This window comes from Oncorhynchus gorbuscha, linkage group LG18, assembly GCF_021184085.1.
Source record: "Oncorhynchus gorbuscha isolate QuinsamMale2020 ecotype Even-year linkage group LG18, OgorEven_v1.0, whole genome shotgun sequence".
Classification (NCBI taxonomy): domain Eukaryota; kingdom Metazoa; phylum Chordata; class Actinopteri; order Salmoniformes; family Salmonidae; genus Oncorhynchus; species Oncorhynchus gorbuscha.
The window spans coordinates 25,724,085-25,749,132 of record NC_060190.1 but is presented as its reverse complement, the minus strand read 5'-3'; the positions used below and the strand labels follow the sequence as shown (position 1 = coordinate 25,749,132).

General features: G+C 41.2%; 1 protein-coding gene across 1 annotated transcript; it reads right to left on the bottom strand.

The window, feature by feature from the left end:
• Positions 1-5,150: 5,150 nt before the first annotated feature.
• LOC124003992 (protein-glutamine gamma-glutamyltransferase 2-like) lies at positions 5,151-23,665 on the bottom strand. Its single transcript, XM_046312711.1, has 13 exons — positions 23,493-23,665; positions 17,096-17,275; positions 15,685-15,903; positions 14,540-14,658; positions 12,271-12,399; positions 11,930-12,107; positions 11,570-11,705; positions 9,199-9,302; positions 8,686-8,925; positions 7,483-7,758; positions 7,025-7,185; positions 6,534-6,670; positions 5,151-5,481 (listed from the first exon to the last, which is right to left on the bottom strand). Exons 1-13 carry the CDS (start codon positions 23,500-23,502, stop codon positions 5,331-5,333), a joined length of 2,040 nt encoding a protein of 679 aa, XP_046168667.1. The 5' UTR covers positions 23,503-23,665; the 3' UTR covers positions 5,151-5,330.
• Between the last annotated feature and the right edge of the window lie 1,383 nt (positions 23,666-25,048).

Sequence of the window (25,048 nt, the reverse complement as noted above, 5' to 3'; positions counted from 1 at the left end):
GGCACAAGTACTGTTCATGACACAAACTGTTCACACCCCTCTTGTTGGTGAAGAGAATTCAGCAGGTTTAAAGCTTCTTCGGTCTTGCAATCCTACATTTTTGCCATGTCTAATAGGTATTCATGCGATATTTGAGTGACTAAAATATTACAACAACATCTGTGGACTAAAAAACCTAAATAAGAAAACGTTAGCTGGGCTAGTTGATCTGGACATTTCTGACAAGCTATAAATAGCTCTACGGTATGCAATTACTAACATGACAAGAGGAACTGATGATGCACTACCCAATTTCAAAATTGCACCTTGGGCATTCTGCTATTACAACTCTCAAGAGTAATTTTAAAGTCGGACTGAGTTCCTGCACCCCACTGCCGACCCCTCGTGCCCCCTACACATTTTGGGAATCATTGCTCTAAAGCATGTCTGGAAACGCTGTAGGAATCCCAGCCTAGATGAAAACAACACCCAGAATGGAAACCATTAAGTGATTAATGCACCAAAATGACACAAAAGCTGCAATGTTGTGTATGTGCTGAGGGCAGTTTAGAGTTATATGAGGTCATTGGTATAACTACTTTCAGACTAAGTTGTTTGTGTTAACACACTTGATTTACAAATTATACTTGCACTTATGTTACTTGTTTTCAAACAATCAAACCCTTAAAAAGCTAAACATGAAGTAAAATTGTACAATATCTTCTATACCTTGAAGGTCGAATCCGCATTTGGGGAAACTGCCACGGCGCCTTCTTGTAGTTTTATGTTGTTGTTGATGAAATGGAGGATTGTCTGGTAGTGTGGTAAAAGAAATATCTGTACATATTATGCTATTTTATTGCGTGTGCAATGATTTCCGTGGGGGAAAAAAAACAGTGTTCTTTATTTTCAGTAACTTCTTAGTTGTGGCATTATCCCAAACGGACGTAGCAGTTTGACCAAATAAGGATTCTAGCTTTAAAGGGGCAATTTGGGATTGGTACTATCAGAACTCAGGATAAGACCCAGATGCAGACAGTGCAAGTCACAAATGTTTATTGACCCAAACACGGGGCAGGCAAAAGACTTAGAATGTCCCTGTGGCTAACTTTTCTATGCCCAACGAAATGGAGGTTGTCGTGGAAATTCAGTACTGAGAGAGACTTAGTAATTTCTTCAAATAATCATCTTTATTTAATATTGATTAATTATTTCAATAATGAAACCGTCAGCCCAAGAGTCTTGACTGTCGGACCGAGTGCTTGAATCATACAGAGAATACTGTGTCTTTATATACCAAACTTAAAAATGCTTCAACCATGGCTGGCTCCACCATTCCCAGATAGATTGGGGGTGCACCATGAGCCACTTTGGGCTCATCCTGTCTTTATCTGCCCCTGGCGTTATCTTAACCCCCGACCCTGGCCTCATTTCCCAGGCCAGGATGTCTAAGGACCACTGAGGCCTTTTGTTCTACTCCTCTCTATCCCAGCTAAACATACACCATATCTTGTCTATGGAATGCAGGCTCAATCAGACCAGAGACATATGTCTCACATGCACCACTAATCATAGAATGGAATGTGGATATTTGGTTTCTTATCACCGAGACATCAATCAGTTGTCAGCTTCAAGCCATTTCTAGTAAAAACCCATGTACTTGACACCCAGACTAGCTGCAGGAAGCTGGAGTTGACACCATAAAACTCAGCATTAGCAGGACAGAAATACCTTACTGTTTGTTAAGTAAATAAAAATGAAATATCCACCAAATAAGGTGAATACATAATATTTCTATCACAAGGTCCATTTGTAAGAACCAACTATCAGAACCTAACCAGAAACAGACCATTACATCCAGATGTTCTGCTCAAAATGAATTATTGCATTTGTTTGCATTTTCCCCCTGGATCTGATTTACGTTAGCATTTTGCATGGTATGTCAAATGATGGATTACTACCTTTTCTCAATGAGGTTCAACCTCCCTGAAATAACTGAACCAAGGCCGGGGGCCTGTTTTTTAACCAGAATGCACATTGGCAGTATGGCGGAATGGCACCCCAATTCTTCATGGCATCACCATTCAGTGGAAAACAATAAGATGTACACTACCGTTCAAAAGATTGTGGTCACTTAGAAATGTTCTTGTTTTTGCCCATTAAAATAACATCAAATTGATCAGAAATAATGTAGACATTGTTAATGTTGTAAATGACTAATATAGCTGGAAACAACAGATTTTTTTATGGAATATCTACATACAGTAGGCGTACAGAAGTCCATTATCAGCAACCAGCACTCCTGTGTTCCAATGGCACGTTGTGTTAGCTTATCCAAGTTTATCATTTTAAAATGCTAATTGATCGTTAGAAAACTTTTTTGCAATTATGTTAGCACAGCTGAAAACAGTCCTTCTAGTTGAGTATCTGGAGCATCAGCATTTGTGGGGTCAATTGCAGGCTCAAAGTGGCCAGAAACAAACAACTTTCTTCTGAAACTTGTCAGTCCATTATTGTTCTGAGAAATTAAGGCTATTCCATGAGAGAAATTGCCAAGAAACTGAAGATCTCGTACAACGCTGTGTACTACTCCCTTCACAGAACAGAGCTAATGGGCTCTAACCAGAATAGAAAGAGGAGTGGGAGGCCCCGGTGCACAACTGAGCAAGAGGACAAGTACATTAGAGTGTCTAGTTTGAGAAACAGACGCCTCACAAGTCCTTAACTGCCAGCTTCATTAAATAGTACCGGCAAAACACCAGTCTCAATGTCAACAGTGAAGAGGCGACTCCAGGATGCTGGCCTTCTAGGCAGAGTTGCAAAGAAAAATCCATATCTTAGACTGATCAATAAAGTAAAATATTAAGATGGGCAAAATAACACAGACACTGGACAGAGGAAGGTTAGGATAAAGTGTTATGGACAGACTAATCTATGTTTGAGGTGTTCAGATCACAAAGAACATTCGTGAGATGCAGAAGAAATGAAAAAATGCTGGAGGAGTGCTTGAAGCCATCTGTCAAGCATGGTGGAGGCAATGTGATGGTCTGGGGTGCTTTGGTGGTGGTAAGGTGGGAGATTTGTACAGAATAAAAAGAATCTTGAAGAAGGAAGGCTATCACTCCATTTTGCAATGCCATGCCCTACCCTGTGGACAGCGCTTAATTGGAGCCAATTTCCTCCAACAGGACAATGACCCAAAGCACAGCTCCAAACTATGCAAGAACTATTTAAGGAAGAAGCAGTCAGCTGGTATTCTGTCTATAATGGAGTAGCCAGCACAGTCACCGGATCTCAACCCTATTGAGTTGTTATGGGAGTAGCTTGACCGTATGGTACGTAAGAAGTTTCCATCAATCCAATCTAACTTGTGGGATGTGCTTCAAGAAGCAATGGGTGAAATCTATTCAGATGACCTAAACAAATTGACAACTAGAATGCCAAAGGTCTGCAAGGCTGTAAATGCTGCAAATGGAGGATTCTTTGACAAAAGTTTGAAGGACACAATTATTATTTCAATTAAAAATCATTATTTATAACCTTCTCAACGTCTTCACTATATTTCCTATTCATATTGAAACAAATTTAATGTATATTTTCATGGAAAACAAGGACATTTCTAAGTGACCCCAAACCTTTCAACGGTAGTATACCTGTGGATTGTTCAATGTGAAGGGACTAGTTATATAAATAATTCCATGGTGTGCTAAGTGTTCATCAAGATGAATTATACTATGGACTGGACTAGTTTCCAGGTACAGGGAGTTTTTACATGGAGCCAATGTGCGTTCTCATGTCTTGAATCTGTTTTGTGGAATGATTTGTATCTCTGGCTTCTTCCAATAATCTCTAGGTTCTGCCAATGTCTAACTATTTCATTTTTGTCAAGAAGATGGAAGTGAACCTTTTGACCTCCCTAACAAAATGCTCAGTATTTGCCAAAGGATTACTGATAGCAAGCCACATGTGGTAATGTTACTCTTCATTGTACAATCACAGATGAAAGGTTTATATGCAAAAATACAAAAGTCCTATATTTCACAGCTTTGCATGCAAAAATGTATAATCAGAAATTCCTTTATTTGCCAAGTATATTTACACATACTCAGAATTTTACTTGAAAGTATTCAGACCCCTTGACTTTTTCCACATTTTGTTACGTTACAGCCTAATTCTAAAAAGTATTCAATTGTTTTTTCCACGCTTGGCATTCAGGCCAAATAGTTAGAATTCACACAATTATCAAGAGAGAAAGTCCTTTGTCATCCCTACTGACTCTGATCTGGCGGTTCACTAAACACAAATGCTTTGATTGCAAATGATGTCTATGCTTACCGTTAAGTAAATAAAACCAAGAACATGGTGCAATCTGGTTTGCTTTATATAAGGAATTTGAAATGATTTGTACTTTTACTTTTGATACTTTTTGAAATAAATGGTTTCGTCAGACCAGAGAATCTTGTTTCTCATGGTCTGAAAGTCTATAGGTGCCTTTTGGCAAACTTTGGGTGCCTTTTACTGAGCAGTTGCTTCCTTCTGGGGCCTGATTGGTTCAGTGCTGCAGAGATGGTTGTCCTTCTGGAAAGTTCTCTCATCTCCACAGAGGAACTCTAGAGCTCTGTCAGAGATACCATCGGGTTCTAGGTCACCTCCCTGACCAAGGCCCTTCTTCACTGATTGCGCAGTTTGGCCGGTCGGCTAGCTCTAGAAAGTATTGGTGGTTCCAAACTTCTTCCATTTAAGAATAATGGAGGCCACTGTGTTCTTGGGTACGTTCAATACACATAAAGTTTTGGTACCCTTCCCCAGATCTGTGACTTGACACAATCCTGCTTCGGAGCTCTACAGACATTTCCTTCGACCTCATGGCTTGGTATATGCACTGTTATATAGACAGATGTGGGCCTTTCCAAATCATCTCCAATGAATTGAATTTACCGCAGGTAGACTTCAATCAAGGTGTAGAAACATCTCAAGGATGGTCAATGGAGACCGGATGCACCTGAGCTCAATTTAGAGTCTCATAGCAAAGGGTATACTTATGTAATGTCATACATTTACAAAAATTATGTCATACATTTACAAAAATATCTTAAAACCTGTTTTCGCTTTGTTCTTATGGGGTATTGTGTGTAGATTGATGAGAAAAAGGCTGTAACGCAACAATTTGGAAAATGTCAAGGGGTCTGAGTACTTTCCGAAGGCACGGTATAATCCTAACAAACAGAGAATTTGTTTATCTATAGGTGATAAAAGAGATCTTGGAGTATAGAAATATGCATAGATTGTGAAACAACTGTATGTCTTTGTCTTCACTGGGTTTTATGGAGTGCAGGCTCAGGGTGGGTCCTCTACTTGCCGATGATGACATTCCTGTAGCCCTTGACGTGACACAGCTTATTGCTGTCAAAGTCGACCACCAGTTTCCGTTGGCCTGAGTGGGTGGGCGTGAAGTAGATTTTGACCTTGGCATCTTGCCCGGGTTCCACCGTGGAGGTAAGCCTAAGGAAGGTACACATTTAGAAGTTACTCTATCGACATACACTGTAACACTCTATCATGCTATATTCTCAGCATAACTGTTGAGACCATTGATCTTGTTTTCATGAACACCTTGGCCATCAACGGATGTCTTTAGCTAGTGTGATTGTAATAATTTAGCTGAGTTGACCAGCCAGGACTGTGTATGTATTGCTTCACTGTCTACAGTCTGCTTTCCATCCAGTGAACTAGAAGTTACTTTGGATTAAAATATCTGCTAAATAACCATATTCATACATCCGTATAGGAGACGTAAATCTGTCATCGGAGCTTCTCAAACTCATTCAAACCTGTCTTTATGATCAAATCCCTTCATATTCTCTGCCTCTAGGCAGTTGTCTCGATTGCGTAACACCACGTTGAGCCAAACATCTGGAGATCGCAAGTCAACCAAACCCTGTCATCACCACCATCTGAATGCTTGGATATCCAACTCTGACAAAGAGATGCTCTCAGAAACCCAATGGTTTTATATATAGTGAATAAATCCAGACAAACATTAATTAACTGGTGAAACAGCTTGCTTTTGCCTAGCCAACTCCCTAGTCTTTGATGTGAAAGTGTTACTTTTCAAATCAAAACACTTCTTTGAGAAGCTTCATGAATTGTGACCTTGGCAAGACACTTGGATAGGTTTAGTCTGCTTGATTTGGAGATGGCTGGGAATTCCGTATCCAGCTTAGCCCTAATAAGGCTGTGACACTGCATTTGACATGTAAGCGTTAATATCTTCTACAGACATTTCTCTTATCATTGACTCCAACTACCAAATTATGGACATACACCACTCGGTGACCAGATGAGTAGATGATTATGTGTGTATGAATTACATGTGGTTATGGACATACCTGACAAACTGCACTAAATGGCTATGCCCTTTGACCTTTACTAACGTGCACTGTGTACACAGAAGCACATGTCCTGTTGTTAGTGTTTGGTATACATGGGACTTGATCTGTTATCAGTCCTTATTGGACATAACGTAGATGTCACACTGCCATGGTTGTCCTTACTTCTCAGTGATGATCTGTCCTCCGGTGAGGTTGGAACCCTCCATGGTGAAACAGCAGTTCTGCAGTGGTACTGGCAGAGGGTTCTGTAGAGTTATCTCAGCCACCAGCTTACGGTTCTCTTTGGGTTCCCCAAGAATCTACAACGTAAGGGACATCACTTAATGCTCTGAGACGTTGCATTTCATCGGCTAGAGAAATGTTCCACCGATACAAATCCGACTCAAGCTTGCGATGCCAGCTAGAACCATTCTTTTCACATGGATATCTTGTCCTAGCATGAGTACTTCAAGGCAACTTTGTTTTCTTGGAACTGTGTCTACTTGGCTTGGGACCAAATGTTTGAAACTTTGATTCCCAAGTCAGACTACCCCGCTTGGTTATGCTGTATCCATGCATTAATTCATAAACTATTCAGGTTAACGATTGCATTTACAAATTTTTATTGTATGCTTAAATCTTGTTTTTTTTAAGTGTTACAGTAGTGACCGTACCCTGACTTTGATCTCAGGATTTTCCAGTACAACGTTCCTCACAGCAAGGTAGGCCTCTCGGGTGCCGTAGTCCAGGAGCAGAGCCGCCAGCCGGATCAAATTGTCCTCAGTGAGGTTCTCGGCATACTTGGAATAGTTCATTCTCAGAGGAACTCGCTTCTCTGGAGAGAGACATTTAGCTTAGAAAGTGACACACTCACAAAATCACAACTTCTCACATCTTGCCATGTTGACGTAGGCAGAGACACAAACCACTGGACATTTTGCATTCATTGACACAGATACACAGTTAGCATTAGACAGTGAAAGAACGTTAATAGATACATCAGTACACAGTCTTATACTCGAAATGAGCTAGGTGTAAATGATAATCAAATCCAGAAGTAGATACAGTATATCACACATTTCACACATATACATTTATAGACTGATCACTCCATTCTACAAAGCCAACTGACCTTCTCCAGGTGCCAACTCTACGTTGAGCAGGTCTTTGAACCCACAGTTCTCTCCCAGAATTCCGTTGTAGGACACAGCTCTGGAGCCGAACACCAGACGGCACTTTTTCCCATTCGGTGTGTTATTCGTAACCACGGCGAACACGTCAAAGTCGCAGCCCTTCTTCATCTCCGCAGAGACCTTGATAGCGATAAGCAGGCCAGCATTTATTGGCTGCTGCAGAAGTTTGTTCTGGTGGTTGGCTTTTGTAAAGGCCTCCCTTTCCTCGTCAGAACCTGGGGGCACAAGAAAAACTAAAAGTTACACATGCTTTCATACTGTGTATAGCCTCTGATCAACCCGGACACATTCAGGGAAGTATAAGAACTTGCTTCCAAACCAGAGTAGTCCTTATTGTCCTTCACCACAAATAGCTCCATACGCTCTCAGATTGTACATATAGTGAACAGACTATTACAAATATTGATACATAATATGTGATTTTCCTATCTGCTGTCTTGGGTGGCATATCGTGGTGTAATGTGACATTAGTGTGTCCTCATGCCATGTTACTTACAGTGGTGTGTTTGTTAGTTTGTCCATTTTCAGTCAGTGTGGTGCAGTGGTGTGTCATCATATCATTGACCCCCAAGCTTCCCGTTTCCTACCTCTCCTTCCCCTTATTATATCCCCGCCTTTTCACTCACAACCTGAGGCGAATTCAACAAGGCTTCTGTTGCGGCGAAAATGTTGCCCGGAGTAACAATTTCAGTCGAACAATTAACATTCTAAAATGTTTTGGTGAAACATCAAACAGCTACTTTTTGTAGTATACCTGTGGCTTTTTAGCGACAATATTCAAACAGCAAATGGCTTTGCTATTCCTACTACACGTAATAGAAAGCCCACATTGTTACTTAATTATTTGTAGTAGCAGTTTAGACCGAAACAGACGCTTATATTCGCCACTCACGACCTTCTCAGACCGTTCACTAATGTTGGCGAACGTTCACAGCTAACACAAGACAAATGGAATATGTGAGCTAACGTTAGCTAACGTCCACAAACAATTTCCATTGTTGAATGCAACTCAGGTCAGCACTTGTCTGACTGATGGTCACCCTACATAATAGGATGCCAGCCATGCCTGGCCCCATTGCCACGCTGCAAATGCTTATCAAGTATTGCGGGTCCTTATTGTCTGTTGTAGCGAAGCTCCCTACCCTCGGGGTACTTGTACAGGTGTGTGATGTCCTCTCTCCTATCACTGCCCACACTCTTCGTGCTGATCTTCAGGCCCACTTGGACAGAGCTGATGATCTTCTCTGTGCTGCCGTCTTTGCGCTTCATAAAGGTGTGCACGTCAGCGTTGACCTCCGCAAACACAAATGGGGCATCATATTTACAGGTGAGCTCGCCCTCCTTGATGGCTTTCAGTGGGATAGGGCCGCAGCAGTAAACCCCTGGAAGAAAGGGACAGTGAGTGAGTGGAAAGGTCATGTAATCTGCAAGAGAACTGAAAATGACACGTGTTTAAGTCTTATCTTAAGGCATATCTTTACGTCTACTAGTAAAATATGTCGATTAGCGATTTAGCCGTTTCTACACCAAATCCCAATACGTAACTTTAATGGTATCAGGGGAACCAATACACATTTGAATTGGGGTCAGGCCCTTTTATGGGCTATTCTGTATTTGTTGGGGTATTATAGTTGGTGTTATTCTCAATGCCTTACCTTCACTCTTCTCCTGTGGTGTGGGGTCCATGGCCTGCCAGCCATCATAACCTGGTTTAAGGTCAGGTCTGGTCATCCAGTTCTCGACCCAGCAGTGGTAGTTCCTACAAAGAAAAAATACCAACTCTGGTATGTTCCCATGGTGAATTAATCAGACGGACAAAAAAAGACAACCTTTCGATCCAAGTTGGAGCACACCAGAGTTGCGGACATTCCTTTCTGCTTTGATATATTCCTTTTTGCTTCTGTCCTGCAGCTGATAAGTTGGATGTGTATATTTTTCTTTCTTTTTTGATAGTTCCTACAAGGACACAACAGCCAAATCAAATCAAATTGTATTTGTCACATGCGCCGAATATAACAGGTACATTATCGTGAAATGCTTACTTACAAACCAACAGTGCAGTTCAAGAAAAATAAATATTTACTGAATACAGTACATTTTTTAAAATAAAAAGTAACATAATAAAATAACATTAACGAGGCTATATGTGCAGGGGTACAGGTTAGTTGAGGTCATTTGTACATGTAGGTAGAGGTAAAGTGACTTTGCATAGATAATAAACAGTGAGTAGCAGCAGTGTAAAAACAAAGGGTTGGGGGGTGTCAATGTAAATAGTCCGGGTGGCCATTTGATTAATTGTTCAGCACTCTTATGGCTTAGGGGTAGAAGCTGTTAATGAGCCTTTTGGACCTAGACATGGCTCTCCGGTACCACTTTCCATGCGGTAGCAGAGAGAAAAGTCTTTGACAATTTTTGAGGCCTTCCTCTGACACTGCCTAGTATAGAGATCCTGGATGGCAGAAAGTTTGGCCCCAGTGATGTACAGGGCTGTACGCACTACCCTCTGTCGTGCCTTACGGTCGGATGCCGAGCAGTTGCCATACCAGGCTTACCAAGCATACCAAGCTCTCGATGGTGCAGCTGTAGAACATTTCTTGGTGTGTTTGGACCATGATAGTTTGTTGCTGTTGTGTACACCAAGGAACCTGATGTGGACACCAGGAAACTCTTGACCAGCTCTACTTCAGCCCCGTCAATGTTAATGGGGGCCTATTTGGCCCTCATTTTCCTGTAGTCCCCGATCAGCTCCTTTGTCTTGTCACATTGAGGGAGAGGTTGTTGTCTCTGACCTCCTCCCTATAGGCTGTCTCATCGTTGCCGGTGATCAGGTCTACCACTGTTGTGTTGTCAGTAAACTTAATGATGGTGTTAAATCGTGCTTGGCCACGCAGTCTTAAGGGGCCCCGGTGTTGAGGATCAGTGTGGCAGATGTGTTGTTTCCTACCCTTACCAACTGAGGGCAGCACGTCAAAAAGTCCAGGATCCAGTTGCAGAGGGAGGTGTTTAGTCCCAGAGTCCTTATCTTAGTGGGCACTATGGTGTTGACATCGCGCACCAGCTGCTATTGACAAATAGACACACACCCCCAGCCCACTTCTTACCAGACATAGCTATTCTGTCCTGCCGATGGACAAAAAACCCAGCCAGCTCTATATTATCCGTGGTTTCGGTCAGCCACGACTCAGTGAAACATAAGATATTATAGTTTTAATGTCCCGTTTGTAGGATAATAGACCTTTCCAGATTGCTGTCTGGCAAAAGAGCAGGACATTTGCTCATATATCCTCCGGAATGCTTTGACTATTTCCAGATTGGTGGCTAAAAGGCATGAGTAAATTTAACCTATTCTACAAGATGATTTTCATCTTAATTTTCATCAGAAATGACTGTATTTTGATTTTGTATTTTTATTCTACCTTTATTTTACTAGGCAAGTCAGTTAAGAACAAATTCCTATTTTCAATGACAGCCTAGGAACAGTGGGTTTACTGCCTTGTTCAGGGGCAGAACGACAGATTGGTACCTTGGGAATTGATCTTGCAACCTTTCGATTACTAGTCCAATGCTCTAACCACTAGGCTACAGTGTCGCCCCAATATAGCATAACCGTAGAAAATTGTAAATATACAATCTTTTACCCCCAGAATATACTATTTAGAATGTATTTCTACAATACGTTTCAGTTCATTTACATCTTAAAACACATGTCTTAATCAGAAATTACTGTTTTTTTCCCCTGTCATTTTAGCCTGCCAAAGCAATTAATATCTGTTGCCGTTTTTGTCACTCTGACTCTTAATGTAAATGTCTGTATTTTAAGATTTTGACATCTTTTGATGTCTTTTTTCAGTACATGTTTGGCACCCTGGGCTGCCACACTTTTGATCGTGTTTTTATTTATAAATTTTTTTACAGTGAAAAACAGTATTTTCCGACTATATACTGCACAACATCCTCTAGCTCTGTGTTTAATTTTTTTGAGTGGAAATTCAGTCACTCGTCAATTTGATAGTCCTGAGTTCTCACCATATCATGTCTCTCGACTTCTGAACAAGTTGTCCGTTCTCATCCACATAGCGCTCTATCGCCAGGTTACTGTTGGTGTCATGGGCTGAATTATAGTTGGTGACCACTCGACAAGGGATACCCAGGGCTCGTGAAACTGATAGGTCAGTGAAAGGTCAGAGAAATAATGTACAGTTAGCCAGTACTACTCAGGAACTATATTACTACAAATTTAACATATGGCATTATAAACACATTATACACAAGTAGTTCATAGAATGTGCTACTTAACGTGTCTTGTGCAAAACTAAACATTTTTATCCTACATTGCGATACAGTATGTGAACATGCTGTTAGCGTTTCTATCCGTTCATGTCTAACCTGAGCAGGCCACTGCTGCAAACACCCAGCATTGGCCAAAGCGCACAGGTTGACAGGCATTTGCGTCCCAGTTCCGCAGGATCTCCACACTGCCCTTCCATGACAGGGGGCTCACCCCACCGTCATAGTCGTCGGTCCACCTGCCCAGCAAGACCCCTTTGTCGTCATTACAGTTCACCTGAGGGACATGGACAACAATGGTCAGGCTCTTCATTTCACGTGAAATTTGCTTTGTTATTTTGAGCGGTGCCATTTGCCATCTATGTTGAACTGCTGTATGCACTGTCGTGTGTAATGTAGTGCATGACAGGATGGGAAACCCATTTGATGTGATCTCTCACCATGGCACTGAGAACTCTGGACACATAGATTGGGTTCTTCCTCCCTGAAGCGTCTTTCCCAGGGTTACGCAGGCACTTGGGGTTCATTTCCAGGATTCTCAGACAAGCTTCCAGGATCCCATCCTCAAACTACACAACACAGACAAAACAAACAAGGGAAGATTGACTACAGATGTAGCAACTTAATTTGATCACTCTTTTGTTGCTTAAATTTTCCTACACCACAGGAAATGCAGATTATTTTTGTGATTTACAAAAAATGACTGAAAATTCATACTGACACGCAGTTAGTTATGTTAACAGTATTGCACTTTTCATGTAGCCTACTTTCGGTCAGCTGATATCCTAACTACCAATCAAACAACGTTATGAACCAAATGTTCAAATTATGTTTCTGCAGGATTATTTTGCTATGACAACATACCTGTACTGTAGGTCCAATTTAAGGTCCTACATCTGTACATGCAAATATATTGAAGTGACATCTCAAGACAGGAAGTTAAAGCTTGGTCGCAAATGGATCTTCCAAATGGACAATGACCGCAAGCATACTTCCAAAGTTGTGGCAAAATGGCTTAAGGACAACAAAGTCAAGGTATTGGAGTGGTCATCACAAAGCCCTGATCTCAATCCCATAGAACATGAAAAAGTGTGTGTGAGCAAGGAGGCCTACAAACCTGACTCAGTTACACCACCTCTGTCAGGAGGAATGGGCCAAAATTGACCCAAATTATTGTGGGAAGCTTGTGGAAGGCTACCCAAAACATTTGACCCAAGTTAAACAATTTAAAGGCAATACTAACAAATACTAATGGAGTGTATGTAAACTTCTGACCCACTGGGAATGTGATGAAATGAATAAAAGCTGAAATAAATCATTCTCTCTACTATTATCTGACATTTCACATGCTTAAAATAAAGGGGTGAACGGACCTAAAACAGTGAATATTTACTAGGATTAAATGTCAGGAATTATGAAAAACTGAGTTTATATATGTACACTTCCGACTTCAACTGTATATATATATATATATATATATAATATAGGGCTGTAAACCTGTCACGTTCTGATCCTAGTTCTTGTGTTATTTCTTTGTTTTGTTAGGTCAGGACGTGAGTTGTGTGGGTATTCTATGTTTTGTGTTTCTAGGTTGGGTTTCTTGTTTGGCCTGATATGGTTCTCAATCAGAGGTAGGTATTAGTCATTGTCTCTGATTGGGAACCATATTTAGGTAGCCTGTTTTCTGTTGGGGTTTGTGGGTGGTTATTTTCAGTCTTTGTGTGTCTGCACCAGAACTGTTTCGGTTGTCATTTTGTGTTTTTGAAGTGTTCAGTTTTCCATTAAAAAGATGAACACTAACCACCCTGCGCTTTGGTCCTCTCTATCTCCAGACGATAACCATTACAAAACCCAAACAAAAAGCGAGGTGTAAACCTCTAATAAATACAAGGTACGAGACCCGTAAAAACAAGTGCACACTAACACGGTAACATGCAAACCGATACAACAGAGTACAGGAAATCCATTCCAGGTGACTACCTCATGAAGCTGGTTGAGAGCATGCCAAGAGTTTGCAAAGGTGTCATCTAGGCAAAAGGAGGCTACTTTGTTTAACACCTTTTTGGTTACTACATGATTCCATATGTGTTATTTCATAGTTTTGATGTCATCCCTATTATTCTACATAGCAAAAAATAATGAAAAACCCTTGAATGAGTAGGCATGTCCAAACCTTCAACTGGTACTGTATATATTTTCTAAATGGAAGTAAACATGCAAGAGTGAGCAAAAGGTCAAATAATGATCAAAGGATTAGAAGTCTTGCTTCTTGACTTTGATTCCCTCCTGAAAATAACAGGCACAAATGCTTAGTGATGCTGGATACCAGTTACCTGCAAAAGAAGTATGCAACTATGACACACACCCATTAAAAACAGAGCTGTATCAACAACGGAATCAGGGTCTCGATATCCTACAGTGGGATTAACATGATCTGTCAATCATACACTGATTGAACCAATGGAAGTGTCTAAATTTGGAAATTGATTTTTCCAGTCAGCAGTTGACAGGATATCCCACCCATCACAAGTTCCTCTGAACCCTATTTTACCTTTTTACCAAACTTGTCAGGCCACTGATACGTAAATAGGCAACACTATCTCTATTTTGAATGTTAAGAGCACATATTTTGATAACGGACCATTTTTCCTTATTGGGGGTAAGCTTGGGCCAAAGTGGAGCTGATAGCACTTGTGTTGGTGTTGGTACCTGGCCAAAGTTCCAAGGTGTAGGGATGAGGTATTTCCAGCTGCCTCGGTAAATGATACCATCTTGAGCCAAGACGTACTCCGTCAGTTTCTCCTCACTGTCCATGTACACCACATCGCCTGTTGCCAAGAGACACAAATAATACTGTAATGAGGTATCGTCCTCCATAGAAAAAGACAAGCTGCCAAAATAGTAAATGGAATGAAGGATGCCTCATTATGTGCTTGCAGTAAGAAAACACTATTTCAACATGCACAGGGTTTATTGGAGGTAGATAAAAGTTTTAAAGCTGCGGAGAATGGATATGCAAGATGCTCTTTGAATAAGGAAGTAGTCTATGGCACAGTAGATGAAGAAATAAACAGACTAGTGGGTCAACTTCCGCAACAACTAAGAGCATTACAGTGCGAAGCTCAACTTCTCCTCTGTTTTGGTGCGCTGGTTACCAGGCTGTGAACTGCATAAAACTAACCATGCACATGTGCAGATACGGTGTCAGAGCGAAGTCTTGATTCTCTCTCATCTCAATATCTGCGGTGCTGCTCGTGGCAATGCCATTTGCTGAGTGTACCTTCAAAATGCCCTTTTTTGCTATATTTATTTAACCAGGTAACTTGACTGAGAACACATTTCCATTTACTACAACGACCTGGGAAATAGTTACAGGGAAGAAAGTATGAGCCTATTGGAAGCTGGGGATGATTAGGTGGCCATGATGGAATGAGTGCCAGATTGAGAATGTAGAACACTGCCAGCAGTGGGATGCAGAATGGTATGCTGCTGGCTCAGACATGCATGGTAGAATTGTCTCTAATTAATGAGACTACCTGCTGTTTATTTACTTTGTTGCCAATTGGGACACAATTTCTAAGTGAAACATGTATTGTAAATATAGCACATAGTAGGGCAAAAAAATCCATCCCCATTCATGATCATCATATCCTCTCCCAAACTACCACCCATCCATCCTGTTCTCCACACGTTGTGATCCTTCCACTGCTATAAGCCCGAATCTCTCCATTGATCATGTTCTCTGTCTATGTAATAGAGACATCTAAGGCATTCCCTCGCTGTACTGTACATAGGCCCCACTACACTGAATGGATACACTCGCAGAGAGCATGACTCAAGGAATGTTTACCCACCTGTGCACCAAGGGTTATATAGCAGCACAAACTCCACCAAGCCCCCCTGACCCAGGGTCAAGCGCCAGCGTCCGATAGGCGCGTCCGGGGGGGAACAGATGGACAGGGACACCATGTACCCGGGGGGACTGGTGACTGCGGCACTCCAGCGGGAGGTGTCGATTTGGTCAATCAGACCAAAGGAGGCCCGTGTGCCATACTGATCACTGGGCTGGGGACCTGGAAGAAGACATGGAGGAGAGAAAGGGACAGGGATGGAATAGGAACCGTTGAAACACAGAACTGATGTTTGTGAAAAAGAATACATTGACACCTTTCTGTTTTCTCAATGACATTCAATTCAGCATTGAAAATAGGTGCAAGTTTAAGTTTGTTCCATCTGAGCGAGTCTGGCCACAAGTCAGAGACCACTATGATGACACACCAAGTTAGTTTTATGGATCCGTTAGGTCTTCTAATGCCGCTAAAGGGGAAAGTAATCCAAAAGTAATGGAAACTAATCAAAAGTAATGAAACTAATCAGATTACATTACTGAGTTTGGGTCATCCAAAAGTTACATAACTGATAAAAAGTTGGGACAATTAACTAGCAATTGTAACAGATTATATTTCGAAAGTAACATACCCAACCCTGAGGGTAAATAATGGTAGAGGAGGCAACTAACTATTCTGCTCAATACTGGTATCACTGACAATTGGACCAGGCTAAAACAGTTTCCCTTTACTTAAAACAACATTAGACTTCACCATCATATGTTCTTCCTCCCTATTGTCTTCTAGATCACAATTGCCATTGTAGAAAATAAACAAGGTCCCAGTGCCAATAGAAACACACAATTATGCATTTCCATAGTACCTTTGACATTTCCTGACAGACAAGACCCAGTTAAAAAATGTTCTCAATTCCCTGTTCAAAATCTAAACAGAAACTTAGTTCCAAAATATGTAAGGACATTTAAATAGCCAGGGTGAATACCTGCTTAAATTTGTATTTGATTAAATGAAAACAGTCTATTGGGCATGGCAGCAACGTCTCCCCACTGGGCACAGACGTCAGTTCAACGAACGTTTTTTTATTTACATTTGGTGGAGTGGTCAATTCATGTGAATTCAACGTAAAAATCAACAAAAACCTGTCACCATGACATTGGATTTAGGTTCAAAGTTGGTTGTCTGTGTTAATCCAATATTTTTTTAAATTACGTGGAAACAAAGTTGAGTGGGGGATCAAGTCTAGATCTGCTCATTTGAAAATACCTCATGCATGCGCTGCTCCTTAGTGTGTAGCACCATAACAACAGACTACGCTCTATTCTGGCATTGTTTTAACCTATGATTTCTAAACAACATTGAGCTAGCACCTTTCACACTGAATTGATGTCAGCGAACAACCCAGTGAAAACACAGTCACCTGTCTCCACAGTGAGGTCGAGTGCACTGCCGCCAGGCTGGTAATCCCCCGAGCGGAGGTGCAGGTTGATGGTGAACGGCTGGCCCCTTCTAACGATCAGCTGCTCCACCCCGTTGAGCTCAGTACGGTGGTCTGTGTTGTTGAACTCACATTCCAGGTCCCATCTGGCAATTTCCAGTGCTGGGAGATGGATGAGAAAGAGAGAGGACTTTGTGAGTGGAATGACCTCAGGAATGACCTCTTAACATCTACCCAGCCAGTTACAAGGGAACAGAATTCTGCTCGAAAGTTCCTCTGTTTGTTCTTTTGAGGGTATACTCTAGTCTAGGCCCACCTTCATTATAGTATGGTTTAAGACTTTCTGACAAATGTGTTTGTAAAAAGCACTATACGAATAACATTTATTGAATGGCTATCTTGGTGCCTCAGTGGTGGGCCAACCCTCCCCTTGCTTTTAGGACAGTAGGGTCTATACAGACTTTCTATGTCTTCAGCCAACTTGACTCTTCCAATTGCTCCTGGCTCCCCCATCTCAACACTTTTATTGATTCTTTTTTTTTTTTTTTAAAGGTACGTTTTACACAAGAAAGAAAATGAGACAACGTACATTTATTTTGTCACTGTCTGCTAGGCGAAGTGCGCAAGCAAATATTGTGCTCGTCCTTATCCCCCGGCCTCGGTTGTGACTAAAATCCCACCTTCTGATGTCCTGTTTATACAGTAGGAAGAACTACAGCCCCTCTGCTTCCTCAAGACAAGACAGTGTGTTGTTAAACAATCTTGGGCATTGAAAAAACTCGATGGAAAATGAACGTGCGGTGCCAAAGGTTACGCCCATTTTAAACCCTGACTGACAAGTGTTTCGGTATGTTTGTTTTTATTTACATGGTGCATTATAGCTTGGTGTTTTAACACGGACCCCTGTTTAACATTTCAAGTGTTAAGCTAAACACACTATATTGGGTCGCATCCTAATTGCCGACAGGACAACATAACGCCTCTTTTTCACACAAACAGCTAAGAAGATGAAGTTACATGGACCATGTTACACGATCAGAGATATCTTCTTTAAGGTTGCTTTCCTTAGGGCGCTTGTACACCCTGGCCAGGATGCTACTTCTTGAAGATTGTCAGGGCGCTAACATTTATGGAGCTTAAGACCATCTGGATAGTATATCGTCTACATTTTGCCGACAGCATGTTTCACACCTTGTAGTTTACGTTGACATTTAAGTCATTTATAGCAGTCGCTCTTATCCTGAGCGACTTACAGTAGTGAGTGTGTACATTTTCATACTTTCATACATACTGGGAAAGTGGGACTTAAAGGAGACAAGCTCCAGTCGTCAGTCCAACTCTGGGGCATTATTAGCTCATCCTAAAGGGACACATAGTAACCCTATTTTACTCAGCCATAAAGTATATCAGAGCTTGTGCTTTTGCATACATAGTGTAACGCTTGTCGTCTGGAGATAGAGAGGAGGACCAAGGTGCAGCGTGGTAAGTGTCCATGTTTTAAATATTTTAATGAACACTGAAAACAAAACAATAAACAACCAACGAACAGTCCTGTAAGGTGCAACACAACACTAAACAGAACATAACCACCCGCAAAACACAATGGGAAAACAGGCTACCTAAATATGGTTCTCAATCAGGGACAACGATTGACAGCTGCCTCTGATTGAGAACCATACCAGGCCAAACACAGAAATAGAAAATCATAGACCAACTAACATAGACAACCCACCCAACTCACGCCCTGACCATACTAAAACAAAAGACAAAACAATGGAACTAAGGACAGAACGTGACACATAGAGGCAACAGGCCTATAAAATGGATCTATCAATGTCATGATCTGGGGAGCATTACGGAGATTAATAGCAGATGAGAGGTGGTGAACCAAAATGTTGTTTTTTTGACAACACAGGCAAAGGCTAAATCAATGGGATGGTAAACTGCAGTTTATTGCTGCGTGTCGCAATCGCATTACATCATTGGTGTCAAATAAAATACATTTTTCTTAGCCACTCTAGCATTGTGGTATGAAAGATAATGTGCCATCTGAATTGAAAGGGTTTCTGTAGGCAGGGTGTAGTTATTGTTGTTTTGGATTATTCCACTGTTTTAATTGTAAATCGATGATATCACCGTATTACAGTCTGCTAAAATAATAAATTGACAAAGATTAGTACAAGCTATGAGTGTAGGGAATGTGTCTTCCCATTTGGATTGTCACATAACCCCATTGAGTGAAGCAACAGTACTACTATGAGGTCGCCATCTCCATCATGCCAGCACTCTTGGCTTACCCTCCCTTGTTTTGCTTCCAGTCGACTAACCTTGACCACCCCCACATCAAGGCCCGTGCTACAGGCCGAGCAGAACTACTGGGCCGGCATAAATCCAATAAGGCCCAGGGCTATGAAGGATCCTAGTCAGTAACATATTCACAGAGGCGGGTACAGTAAATCCCAGGAAAAATGAATTCCATTCTCTCAGCTATTACAAGCAACTTACCCAGCCTAGTCATGAATGAAGCAGGTCTCTCTCTCTCCTCTGACAGTTGTAAAAGCACAACACTGTGTCAGAAATGCCGTCCCACTCTCTGTTGGAAATGTGGTATTTCGTTTTTCCCTTCATACCGGCAGCACTGTGCACTCCTGGGAGTCAACATAATCGAGCACTTTGTGCATGTGTAGAGGGAGACACATTGTAAACAGGTGACACTTATTCCCCGTTCTCTAGCTGTTTACTTAAAGCACATTGAACCAAACTGCCCTGCATGGCCCCAAAAGATGAGCGAATGCTGTAGTATGCAGCATGCAGCTTAAGCTTAGAGGCATTTAACAATGTTTCCTTGTACTATCATGGCAATAAAAACAGAAATACTTTACTCGCATAAATATTCGGACCCTTTGCCATGAGACTCGAAATTGAGCTCAGGTGCATCCTGTTTCCATTGATCACCCTTGATCCCCAAGAACGCAGTGGACTCTATCAATCTGGAAGTATTTTGGAACCACCAACTCTTGTCCGCCTTTGCACGAAAAGCAATCGGGGGAGAAATAAGATTCTCGGGTCTGAAGAAACAAAGATTGAACTCTTTGGCCTGAATGCCAAGCGGCACGTCTGGAGGAAACCTGCCGACATCCCTACGGTGAAGCATGGTGAATGAAGCATCACGATGTGGGGGTGTTGTTCAGCGGCAGGGACTGGGAGACTAGTCAGAACGAGGCAAAGATAAACAGAACAAAGTACAGAGAGATCCTTGATGAAAATCTGCTCCAGAGCCCTCTGGAACACAGACTGGGGCGAAGATTCACCTTCCAACAGGACAACGACGCTAAGCACACAGCCAAGACAACACGAGTGGCTTTGGGACAAGTCTCTGGATGTCATTGACTGGCCCAGCCAGAACCCGGACTTTAACCCAATCAAACATCTCTGGAGAGACCTGAAAATAGCTGTGCAGCGACGCTCCCCATCCAACCTGACAGAGCTTAAGAGGATCTGCAGAGAAGAATGGGAGAAAATCCTCAAATACAGGTGTGCCAAGCTTGTAGCATCATACCCAAGGAGATTTGAGGCTGTAGACATTGTCAAAGTTGCTTCAACAAAATACTGAGTAAAGGGTCTGAATACTTTTGTAAATGTGATATTTCCTTTTTTTGTATCTGTAAAACTGTTTTTGCTTTGTCATTATGGGGTATTGTATGTAGATTGATGACAGAAAAAAAATATTTAATCAATTTTAGAATGAGGCTGTAATGTAACAAAATGTGTGAAAAGTCAAGGGGTCTGAAAACTTTCCAAATGCACTGGGTTGCAGTTCTTGACACACTCAAACTCTTGGGCCTGGGACCTACTACCATACCCTGTTCAAAGGGCACATAATATACACAATCCATGTCTCAATTGTCTCAAGGATTAACAATTCTCCTTCAACCTATGTCCTCCATTTCATCTATACTGATTGAAGTGGCTTTAACAATAAGGGATCATAGATTTCACCTGGAGTCACCTGGTCAGTCGAAGTCATTGAAAGAGCATGTGTTCTTAATGTTTTGTACGCTCAGTGTATATGTCAATATATTAGGCTTAGGTGTAACGGATGTGAAACGGCTAGCTTAGTTAGCGGTGGTGCGCGCTAAATAGCGTTTCAATCGGTGACGTCCCTTGCTCTGAGACCTTGAAGTAGTGGTTCCCCTTGCTCTGCAAAGGCCGTGGCTTTTGTGGAGCGATGGGTAACGATGGGTGACTGTTGTTGATGTGTGCAGAGGGTCCCTGGTCCCGGGTATGGGCGAGGGGACGGTCTAAAGTTATACTGTTACATAGGCATGGGTCAAACTCATTCCAAGGACAAAATGTAGTGTGGGACAGTTACTGGTTGCATTTACAGCTGCTGTCATTTGCTATTAATAAAAGTCCAATTGTCCCTTAGCAACAATTAACTCCCCCTGAAACACAAGGGTGTAACATTCTTCAGATGTTTGCTATACGAAACAAAACTGACAAGGTGCGAGAGACATCATTAGTGTCATCAGAAATGGTCATTCAGAAAAATGAAATGTTGGTTTTATATTTATAATAATCAAATGATGATCTATATGCATAGCGACGGGAAGTAGGGGTGCTGAAGGTGCTGCAGCATCCCCTGATGAATTGAAATCATTTTGCCATAATGATATAATTACTGGTGTCTAAACACTGACTGAATTTGGGCAGCACACAGCCTGGCGATTTGACTGGTGAACTCATAGGTACGCTCAAAATGGCTGCCAGTCCGGACTTGAATGGGCACTGTCATTCTATGGGTTCCATTTTTATGGATTCTATTTCTCTTCACACAGTCAGTAAATAGCCAATAGGCTTTTCACAAATTTCAAAATACAATTGTGGGCAATACGTTTGGAAAGCAAACGCCTGCTGCTAAAAAGAGAAGGCTAATCTGTCAGTACACTAGACGCAACATTTTTTTTCTCAACAACTCAGACGAACACCGCTGTTTTTCAAAGTAGCTCAAGCCTATCTTGAGACCATCACCATCACTAGGCTATGAATATCCATGCTATCTTCATCATTGTGTAAGTCAGTGCCACTGGAAAGTTGATTTAGTAGCCTATTGTAGCTGATATGTATATATATATATATATATATGTCCTCTTAATATTGTACATTCTGTATCTCCCTTCTTTTTATTGACCCTGGGCCAGGTCAAGACAAGGTCGTTTCTATTGATCTGTCTGACAGTGTCAGAGACACTCATTTAGGTCATTTGGGTAGTAGAAAAAAATATGATTATAATGTCATGTCAGCCTAAATGACTTACAATTGCATGAAATGGCCACATTTTTCTGGACCCTACTAAAAAGAATCCACATGTTTGTAAATCCTGTTTGCCACTAGCAAATGCGATGACAGAATGCATTATTAGAGAAAAAATGTACCCCACCCAAACTCACAAAACATCTTCTCATAGCTCTGTCTACTGTGTATGCACCATGTTAAGTTGGTAGTTATGGTTTAAGCATTGGCCATAGGAAAATATTTGTTGCTGGACTTTCACACCATTATAGCATATCCTAGGTCATCAAATGACAACCAGCAAAACTATTTGCTGTCATAATTCGTCTATGGTGGTGGGTGGGTCAGATTTCACTTTGCCTCTTCAATTTTTAGCGTTTTTTCCAAACAAAGCAATTATTCTCCAATAGCCTTATAAGGCAATATGGAAATGCTCTAAATTCTTCAAATATTTAGGAACCAAGTTGTGGCTCAGCCCTGCATGGAGTAATTTATTTTTGGAAGCAATAACATAAAAATAACAATAACAATAACATGCGCTACTTTAGTAGGATATGTTACTTGAGAATGTTTTTATTTATTTTTTATTTCACCTTCATTTAACCAGGTAGGCTAGTTGAGAACAAGTTCTCATTTGCAACTGCGACCTGGCCAAGATAAAGCATAGCAGTGTGAACAGACAACACAGAGTTACACATGGAGTTAACAATCAACAAGTCAATAACACAGAAAGAGAGTCTATATACATTGTGTGCAAAAGGCATGAGGAGGTAGGCAAATAATTACAATTTTGCAGATTAACACTGGAGTGATAAATCATCAGATGGTCATGTACAGGTAGAGAATGAGTCAGAAACAAAGTCTGCCAATGTGTAGTCTACATTTTTGCTGATATTGCAAAACATGTATTTGTTGTTTTAGCATACTGTTTATGAAACAGAAACATGTAATTAATAGTCGCTATCAAGTTCAAAGTTACGTTCAAATAAGCAGTAAATTGGGTGATGCAAGCACTACAGAAGAAGATTCGCTGATATACAATATTTTCAATATAACATTATAAATAGTCTAGTTATTAAAATCTTACCTTGAGCCATGTTCGCGTTGATCTACAGCCGGACAAGAGTCTGGGGTATGCTGGCTGGCAGGGGAGATTGGATGTAGGTTATTCTCAATGACTGTGTCTATTACACTGTGCGGCGCTATTCAGACTAAACGAAGGTCTTATTCGAAGTGGTCATGCGCGTCACCGAAAATCCTTGGAACTGTAGGCTACTCTTGCCATATAGCAGCGCACCAAACATTGCTGAAGGCGACAGCATAATGGTTGGGGAGTGACGGCGCTTCCCTAGAACCCCCGCACACGCGCGCTCACATGCATGGAAAGGGTACGCTCGCACGTAAACACACACACACACACACACACACACACACACACACACACACACACACACACACACACACACACACACACACACACACACACACACACACACACACACACACACACACACACACACACACACACACACACACAGGGAAGTAATTTTCATGTATGTGTGGACATACTTTAATGAACAAAATGTAGGAGTGACTGACTGTTAAGAAATCATTTGATATTTTGCTGTGATACTTGCTTTATCCAATAATTTCTTCTTGTGGTCAAAATGACCCACGTTGTTAATCAATGTATATAAAATGTGTTGGTAATTTGAGAGTTAATGGAAACATTGTATGATTATTAATTATGTGATAATGCCCGAGAAGCTGGTGTTTAGAGGATATATTGGCACGGGTGTTGTTAGGCAAACCGTGCCAACATATCCACCAAACACCAGTCTTTAAGTATTTCTGTTTTGTATCTATGGACACAACCGAGGTGTTCATTCTAAATGTTCCATTGGCATACTGGCTGGCAACGTTCTTATCCTTTGCTTGCTTGCAAGCCAACTATGGCTAACTTGTGTCAAAAAGTGGAGCCAGAATAACAGCAAAGTAGCTGCATTTGCATTTGTTTATTTATTTATTTATTTATTTATTTATTATTTAACCTTTATTTGACGAGGCAAGTCAGTTAAGAACACATTCTTATTTACAATGATGACCAAAAGGCAAAAGGCCTCCTGTGGTGACGGGGATAATATATATATATATAGTATAACTTTATTTCAACAAGGAACACAGACTGAGACCAAGGTCTCTTTTACATCAGGGCCCTGCGTCAACATGTTTACACATACAGTTTAGGTAGTATGATTAAGAAACTACACAAGACAAACAAATCGATCACAGATAACACAACAAAATACGGCTGCAGATTGTTACATTTACACACAGGTTATTCCCCTAACAGCACAAGAACGTGATTTACCCGAAACAGTTACAAGCAATACAAAAATAAAAATCCTCCAATAAATGTGTAAAATGGGCAAGGGGGGGGACAAGAGTCTCAAGTTTAAGTTTAGTCTGCAGGCTATTCCATAAGCAAGGAGCGTAACAGGAAAAGGCAGCCAGACCCAAATCTGTGGAGATCGCATGGGCCTCAAGTATAATCCATGCTTCAGACCTGGTTTTAGGAATTCTAATTCTAATATTGATGAGTGATGATAAATAAGAAGGTTGTTTATTCAGAAGTGCTTTATA